General features: G+C 33.2%; 1 protein-coding gene across 1 annotated transcript in view; it reads right to left on the reverse strand.

Annotated features, from left to right (window-relative positions):
• The window catches only part of LOC112595097 (laminin subunit alpha-1), a 50,487-nt gene extending 42,245 nt beyond the window's left edge, over positions 1–8,242 (reverse strand). Inside the window, exon 1 of the mRNA XM_025340188.1 lies at positions 7,762–8,242. Coding sequence (XP_025195973.1) covers positions 7,762–7,876 — 115 coding nt within the window. The 5' untranslated portion in view covers positions 7,877–8,242. The remainder of the gene's footprint in view (positions 1–7,761) is intronic.
• Positions 8,243–9,788: the final 1,546 nt, after the last annotated feature.

The following is a 9,788-nucleotide window of genomic DNA, read 5'->3' on the forward strand; positions in this document are numbered from 1 at the left end:
ACGTACCGCCCCTGCGGTCGAAACGCGCGTGCGTAAACGTAAGTAGGTATTATTATTATTATTATTACTATTACTATTATTATTATACGTGTAGGTCCGACTACGTTCAGGGTGGCTTGATGGTGTAAATATATCGTTTTATTATATATATATATATATTATGTTCAGTGTCGCATTGTTTGCCCCTTGTGCGACACGGCCGACCGTCGTGTTTGACTACGGCACACAATGATACGCGAACCAGCACGTTATGTGGTACAATAATATAATAATAATATATGACCATTGAACGGCGGCATGTGGAATAATATGAAGAAGAAAAAAAAAATATTAAAGGAAAAAAATAATAACAATAAATACACCCAATATTCACAAGTCAAATTCAAACCTTCCACTGCAGGTCCAATATAATAAAATATTGTAACGTATATACGCGTCTATACTCTATTGTGCTTGTACGCATACATGGTTTCGTGCGGTGTTCTCGAAACGAATGAGCCGTTCTAAATCTTATTTTCTTTCTTTTCTTCCCCGAAGTGATCAAATTGATTTTATTATGTTACGCACTAAAAGTCACGTACTTATATATAATATACTCCAGTAGTGTGTTCACTATATATAACATTGGATGTTTACGACCTTCGGACCGGAGAATTTCACTGGTATTTAGATGATATATTAGTCACCACCATGTTAATATTTTTTTTTGTAGATATTGTTTACGCCGATGAAGGGTATCGAGACATTTTACTAAGTTTGAGATTTTAAAATATTATTTTATGGAATCATCATAGTTCATACTTATACCTATACGCATGATCACACACGAATTATTTTTAATATCACACATACACATACACACACACACACACACACACACACACACACACACACACACACACACACACACACACACACACACACACACACACACACGCGTATCTATGGCATAGACACGTTTGTACTTAACAATCGATTGCAATAAGAAATTTATTATCATTATTATTTTCAGAATGTTAGGTTGCTGATAAAATTTACCTATACTCTCACAATCAATAATATATTTTTTTCTAAATTAATCGTAAAAGAATACAAATGTATTGTGTATTAGTTATTCTTCAGTTGATTTCCTTAATCGTGACCGTATGTCGAAGACTAACTTGGTTTTAAAAAAAAAAAAACACATTATTTGTATGTAATAACTATATAACTTATAATAACTGTAAGTCTGTAACTAAATAGACAATTTTTGATTCGAAAACTATTAATTATACAAAATGAAATGGCCATTTGTAATGGATAGTAATGCGCACTTTAATCTATAGGATAAATTATTTAAAATTAAGCTTACCCCCCAAAGTTATAAAATACATTCGCACAACAAGTATATGAATTCAAAATTAGTGATAATTACAAAAAACGATGTACTAGTAAAAAACAAAAAAATACTGGAAAATCATTTTTTTTTTTTTATTATTATTATTACTCATCGCAGATAATTGCGCTAAACAATTATAATTTAACAAAAGCCATTAAAATGATAAAAAACGCACAATAAAATCACTTTATATTCTCTTTTCACTCTACGGCCCACCCGCATCATAACAAATATATGTCAGCAGAACCAATCCCATGTTACTATAACTATAATATAAGGGATCAACTTCCATCTTTTATCAGCCTTAAAGTTAAGAATATTATCTTAACCATCTCACAAACTTTTATGGATATTTGTATTTTAAAGCAAATAACGAGCATTTATCAAAAATAACTCACTATAAAATTAAGATATAATTAAAAGCGTATAACGTGCTCTTTCCGATAGAATTCTTACGTTTCAGTTTTAAGTTAAGTCACTTAAAAATTAAAGCTATATCAATACAAGACTAGTTTTGCTGAACAAAAATTTGATATATCTCACAGGGGACTAAAAGTTAAAACAAATAGTGCATTGACATCGTCTTAGTAAATACACATTATAACAGACGACTGAAAACTACTAAACCACTAACAAAGTTATTGGTAATAATAAGAAATAAAAGACTACAAACAAATTTAAAAAATATGGAATCATGCTGAATTTTTTAATAAATGTTTTAGAGAGAAAAAAATTTCTGTTTAATAAGGGATAAGGTATACAGTAAACGTGAGTTTTAAGTGAACAAGGTTAAGAGGACGTCGTGTCCGTATGTGTTGTCTTCATTTTACTAACGCATACCATAACAAAATATAAGTTAGCAGTTATAATTTTGTGTATTTAGCTTAATAATAAAATTAGAGTGGAATGGTATATTATCAAACTTGAAAGTAATAACATAATCTGTATAATATACTCATTGGTTTCTTATGATATTTTAATTTTAAAGTGATTTATAAGCATTTTTAATTATTAATCTTTTACTAACTCATAACTAGAGAGTGGATTCTTAGGTTTTTACATATTTTTATTGGTTTTATGCAGCTTTATGAGAGTGAAAAATGTGGACGATTTATCCATCATAAAGTTCGTAGGAGAAAATGTATTTAGCATATTAAAACATATTTTGGACTTAGGAGAATATTTAGCCTATTTTTCATATTTTAGAATATATTCTATTATTTTTCATAAAAAATCATAAATTAATTTATCGATTTGTGATATTTTCCAGTAACAATTTTTTCTAGGAAAAAAAATTATTTTATATAAGAATGATAAAAATTAAAAATCATTCAATTATCTACTTGTTTGTAATCAAATTGGTAATATTGGTCATTCTGTTACTCTTAATCCATGATTGTACTCACGGTCCTATAATAACGTAATAAGAATGATTTCTAATAATAAATCTATTTTATTTTTACTTTTATATTGTTTATTATTTTAACTTTAATGTCTGACGATTTAGTTAAATTTGTAATATTCATTTTTATTTTTTAAAATGCCGAAAATTAACAAAAGTTTAAAATATTCATATACCTATGAACTGTTTTGTATTTTTTATAATTAAATATTTTATATGTTACCAAAAAGAAATGGTACATAAATTATTTATTGTTTTTATTGAATTATTTTGGAAAAAAAAAAACAAATCATATTATCTGCATATTTACAAGTTTAAGGAATATTTAGAGAATATTTTAGGATTTTTTTAGAACATATTAGCATCATATTTTAAGCTTTTAAGAACCTAAAAATCCGCTTTTTACTCAAAACTAATTTAAAAATGTTAGTATTGTAAAATACTAACGTGAAAATCAAAACTATGTTCTTACTTTTAATTTTAATGATAATTGATAGGTCATTTCACTTTTATATTTAAACTAAACACATAAAATTAGAACTACTGGACGTACGAGTATATTTTAATATGGTATACGTCAGTAAGCCGAAGACAACACTTGACTTGTACGACATCTTCTTAATATAATATTTTAATATTTAAATAAACATGGACATTATTTTAAAAATAGGCTTGAGCATAGTAGGTGTCACTGGTAAATATGCTAGTTAATGATCTTAGAAATTAATTAGGAAATAAGTTCAAAACTTTACGCCAAAATGTAATTGAATAGTTATTTTTTTTTTATTCTCAGGTCTTAGTAGTTAGTAGTATAATTGCTAATATACACATGTAGCAATAAAGCACATATATAACAAAATCCTATATTTTTCACAGCACATTGAGGATATTAATACTTTATACCTAACCATAACTGATAAACCTTTGTGATTCATAGTTTAAAATATTATATTTTATATAATTTTTATAAAATTTTCTAAAAGACCATTTTCGAGCTTATAAAAAAAATATATAAATGTATTGTTTTATCATTTGTTTTTATTTGTGCTAAACTTAAAGCCTTGAAAATTATTAATAGTTGGTCAAAAAATAAATATTTAATCTCATGTATTTAATTAGATAAGTACAATATGGCATTAAGTGTTAATATATAGGTAAAGTTGAAAAAAAAAACTTAATACTTGATTAAATTTAACTGGCTTTAGTTATAAAATTACTAATATCATACCTCTGGGAAAACTATCAACGATATTTTTATTGGTTTATTCATAGGTAATAAACATTATACAGCTAAAAAGTTACGTGTACCTACCTATACAGATAGTAAATAATTAAAATGGTTATCTATAGATTATCATAAATTCGTATTATTGATATATTTATTAAAATAACTAATATAGAAGGTAATATTGTACTTATTTTTTAGAGCAAAAATTATCTCACGATATCATGATATCGAGATGAAAGAGATTGAAAAATGCGTGAACTGAAGATTATTTTGTTTAAGAGAATTATGATTTTGATATTTTGAAATTGAACTTATTTATAATACATTAAACAGTAATTATAAAATATGTTATTAGTACACGTTTGACGCTAACATATTTTCTATTTATTTCATGCATATAGCAAATTTACATATTATGTACAATACATTAAAGGTACATCTATAAATAATTAAATATACAATTAAATTGCTGATTTAGGGCATATTTTAATACTCTTTTATAAATGTTTCTATGAAAGAATTACGTTTGCTTTATGATTTGTAAAACTTAAACTATAACAAAGTTTTTCGTAAACCATATGGTTTCTTCTTTCACCATAATCACTTTCAACCAACAACCACATACCAAACAGTCCTCTAGGAAACAATAACCGGTACGAAACAAAACCGTTTACTTCTTACATACATCTACAATTAATATATAGATAAAAACGTTTGAATCATTTTTATCGCTACAATGTCACTAACGTCGAAGAACTATAATTCAGACTTTAAAATATGTATTTTAAGTGGTTAAATGTATGACAACTTACTCGAATACAAAATATACAGGTATACACGTATTCTGTCTAACTCAAAATAATTCGTTATTACCATGTGCCTAATGTTATACTATAATTGTATATAGGAAAACTTGTTTTGTAGAAATTTAACAAGTCTTATTTAGTCTTTTATACTTCATGTTAATATTATATGTCACTCAAACAATCGTAATACAGCGATAAATTTAAGAGTTATCTAATAACAGATAATAAAAAAAAATCATGTAAATAATTCAATTAAATGTATTTTGAAAATAAAATAGATATATTTATAAAACATTATTTCAAACGGTAGTAAAAAATATTTTTTGCTGGTATACATATTCTAAAATAAATAATGCATTTCTTTTAAATTATTATCTAACTGACTTAAATGAATTAAATATTACATTATTTAAAATAAATTGTTTAAAAATAATCGAATAGAAAACATGTAGGCATTTAAAAATATTAGATAAGTCTATTAACTAAGTAAACTTTCAATATATTTTAGTATATGTACTAAAAAGTAATTGTTTAATGTAATAATAACAACCTTAAACCTTCGATAGAATATTGCGTTGAAAGTATAAAACTAAAATTACACAGGCCATAAAATGCTTACGCTTATTACGAGTAGACTAGAAAAACAAAACAAAATAATTAAAAATACATTTAATTAGACTGACATAAGAAAAACCTGTAGACTCGATAACAAAAACGATCTTAGAAATCATCAGGAAGATTGAATACACTGATTCTATAAACAAATTTTTCAACTAGAAAAATAAGTATCCTTAATATAGATAGTATATAAGATGTTTAATAAATATTAATGTGATTTATGTTAAAAAAATACATTTATAAGTTGATATATACGATTTTTATAAATTAAAAGTATACTGTATAATACGTTTCTTTATTGTTGTTGTTATTGTTTATATATAGAACAATTTAGTTGTTAATTTATTTTTTACAAATTGAAATAATAATCCAATGACAAATAATTTTGTGATATATTATGATATTTATTATCAATGTTCATTGTCACAAGTAACGTAAACAAGAATATAATTCTATGCTATATACCTAACACCTAAGTTATAATACACACTTTGTAGTTTGTCCATAATTGTATTTAATGAAAACATAATAAAACATTATTTAGTCGATTTAATTTGATTAGCAATCGCTGATCAAACAAGTATATATTGAATTAGGATAAAAAAAATTGTTCTTCATTACATTTTTTTTTTAAATGTTTACCTGTTACCAAGGGTGGGTGATGTAAACTAAGGTATACCTAAAAAGTAAATATAGTATGGAACATAATTAAATAATTTAAATACAAATAAAAATACTTTTTTCTTAGTACCACTAATGTCGAGTATCTTTCGACCACAGTAAACAATAATATATAGTTATTTCAACTACCAACTAAAGTTGTTTTTTCAGTATCCTTTAGTTATATATATATATATATATATATACTGTTAACATAGTGCACGTGTCTGGCGGTTGCCTAGAGCCCTCTCGCCAGTAGAGACCTTTATCACAGATCATTAATAAACAATACTACGTAAATACCTATACTTAAACGGGATTCATATTATAGCTTAAACTACGACGACAACATTACGACGTACCTATGTGCACTTAAGTGTGCACGCTGTGTTTGCGCCGTAACGCGATCCATCGCATAAAAAAAAAAAGTAAAATGTACAAACAAAGACAAAATCAACCTAAATGATTTATTAGATTTATTTTTGATATAGTCAATGCTATTGGGAGGTGTTAGTTTTTCGGTTCTTAACAGTAATAATAATTAAGATTTCTTAAAGTTGTTTTGTTATTATTTTAAGATTAACTCGGAAGACTCATGCGGTGAAGCGTTGAAAGAAGAGTCCCGCGCATAACAATCGACTACGAGAGGGCGTAAAATAAGCAAAATACTAGATATAATAATATGTAACATGCGTGTATACCTGCAAATATCAGCTAGGCGCGGCTCTGAAATCTTTTTTAGTCCCCTCCCCCTCCCAAAAGTGATAAATACCATTTTCATAAAAATCAACAAGTTTTTCATTCCTTCATTTTTTTACGATTTTGGCTTTAAGTCCAAACATTTTCAATAGTCAATAGCCACGGATATTGGTTTTCGTTGGTAGACGGCAGTAGTGGTAATAATAAAATTAATGATGCGTCTATTACGTTTTTCAAAATAAGATGACCACCAAACACTTTTTTTCACTTTCCTCAAAATGTATATACTCCCATTGTTTACTTTGCAACAAAACGATTTATACACATAGTTTTAGTTGTTATGCAGTGATTTATTTTGGAAAATAATTAACGCTTACCTTTTCCTAATCATCATTATAGAAATGAAAACCTGTGGACTAAACAATACGAATACTCGTAGAACACGACAAATACGACGTACACGATAATATCGTACTTGTGAGTTGTGGGGCGCATCGCACATTACAACGTGCAAGTACAGGTATTCCAATTATTGTACATCCTCCGAGTGGTACTGGTGTCCGTGTGGACATCACGGAAAATCAAAACACTATAGTCGTCCAGATGGATAAACGGAAATTCTAATATCATACAGAACCTCCCCCCTCTCACAGTGGAGCCGCACCCGTGTAATATTAGGCGTACTCGAGCATGCACGTATTATAAATATTAATAATAAATTATTATAAGCGTACCTAAGTAATAATAATAATAATAATATCATCATAGAGGTACCCGAGGTCGCCTCCGGAAACCCGTTTCGGACACGAGTCGCCGGCCGTCGTGTGCGCGACCGGCGACGCTCGTCGAAGACGGAAGAGGCGGACAACAATATTATTGTCACGTGTTACTACCGGGCGGGGGTGTGCGATAACAATATTGTGTACGTGCATTTTATCGATAACAGTGTGAAAACCGCGAGACGCGTTACCTGCAGCGGAGACGATGTTGGCCGATGGCACCACCACCGACAGCACCAACAGAAGCGCCGCCAGCGCCGACGTCAGCCGCCGGAACCTGACAGGGGCCGCGTCCACGGCCGACATGGCGAATTAATGAACGCTGCGACTACAGTTGCGGACGGTGTCGGATCCTCCGTCGGCGGTGTGTCTTTCGCGCGCGTTCTCGTCGAGTCCGTCCGGCGTGTGGCCGCGTTCACGCGGTCATTGCACTCGGGCGACACGTCCTGTGCGTAGAATGGCGCGGCGATACGGCTGTGACGGGGGCTAACGAAGACTGTCGCGCGCGATGAGTACTGTCCAACTGTCCGGCACGAAGTCTGCACACCCGTTGCAGCAGCTTGGCCCCCACAACCGAGTACACACACACACACACACACTCCACACTCACACTCACTCACTCACACACACACTCAAACACCCGCTAACGCTCACACAAACACTTGTACACGGTTTACCGTCCGCGCAGACACTACTCGCACACCGATACAACGCGCGCGTATTCTATCGTCGTCGACGTCGTCGTCGTCGTCGTCGCCACCGCCACCGCCGCCGCCGCCTCCACTATTACCACCACCACCACCACCACCACGGCAGTCATTACTACTACGACGACCGCCGAGTATAATGCACTACCACCACCACCGCCGCCGCCGCGCCGGACTCGGTACTACTACCATTATACGCTGTTGTAACGCTCGGCGCACGGTGCGGAGACTGCATAATAATAATAATAATAATAATAATATTATATAGGTGTACGGTGTATAAATGTAAAATATCATATGCACACCTACCTTCTATTATATTATTGTCGCGTCCCGATGACAAAAAAAATAAAAATAAAAATATCCGAAAGAAACGTCTCTCCGGGGTGTAACGAATCGGGCGTATGTACCAGCCGAGGAAGGTACCTATGTATCCAGGATTATTGTTATTCGCTCGACATTCGAGTTACGTCCCCCGGCGATTGTTCACGGCGCGAGATAATTCGTACGCGCACAGCGATGACACGTACCTACCCGGCGAACCGAATGCGCGTGCACTCGAATCGTGCATAATGATAAGTCGTCGATTGGACGGCAGCGAAATTCAGAATGTGACCATTCACGTAACATATTATAATTATTTTGGTCTCGCGATACGAGTGAAAAGAAAATAGCACCGCATACGCATAAAAAAATATTATACTACGGACGCGGGGGCAGATTCCAGTGAACACGTCGTACGTGACGAGCCCCCCCCCCTCCGGGATCTGCACTACCCATAATATAGGTACTGCAAAGCAGTTGATGTAATGAAGTCTCCGCACACTTCCGCCGAGACTTAGGGTTACGGCTAAGTTACGACTTAGAGTTGGAATCGAGATTTTAGCGCGGTAGACGCGAGGTTATCGTTAGTAAATGTTTTGTGATTGTTATTATTTATTGTTGTCGGTACACGCCGCGGCGCATGATGTACGGCGGTGCAACGGCAGATCGAATGCGCGACGACCGATAAAGCTTGGTCTCGAGACGAGTGCATCACCGCCGCCGCCGCCGCCGCACCGGTGCAACGTTGAGCGGTGCAGCGCGGTGCGACGCGGCGGAGGCGGAGGCTGCAGTGTGCGTGTGACGGAGAGATGAACCTGAAATAGTTGTACGGACGGACGACGGACGTGACCGTGTTGGCGGCCGTGGCGCGGGGCGAGTGGAGGAGGGGGATGGTCGCCGCGCGCGCGTTTATCTTTAGTCCGATCGCAGCCGCCGCCGACCGTCCGGCGACGTTTGCGTGCGTGCGCGCGTGTCGGCGCGTGCGTGTGCGGCTCGCGTATGCTTTTTACCGCACGGGCACGGCCCATACCAGCGACGGCGGCGCGCATAATAATAATAAATAATATTGTTATTGAATTTCGTTGACGACTCGAAACATGATCGGTGCGACGACCGCTTTTCGATCGCAACCGTACCCACACCAGATAACGCGATAATAATATTATTATTATTATACGCGATGGTTT

The sequence above is a fragment of the Melanaphis sacchari genome, unplaced genomic scaffold, assembly GCF_002803265.2.
Source record: "Melanaphis sacchari strain LSU unplaced genomic scaffold, SCAv2.0 Contig254_pilon_pilon, whole genome shotgun sequence".
Lineage (NCBI taxonomy): Eukaryota > Metazoa > Arthropoda > Insecta > Hemiptera > Aphididae > Melanaphis > Melanaphis sacchari.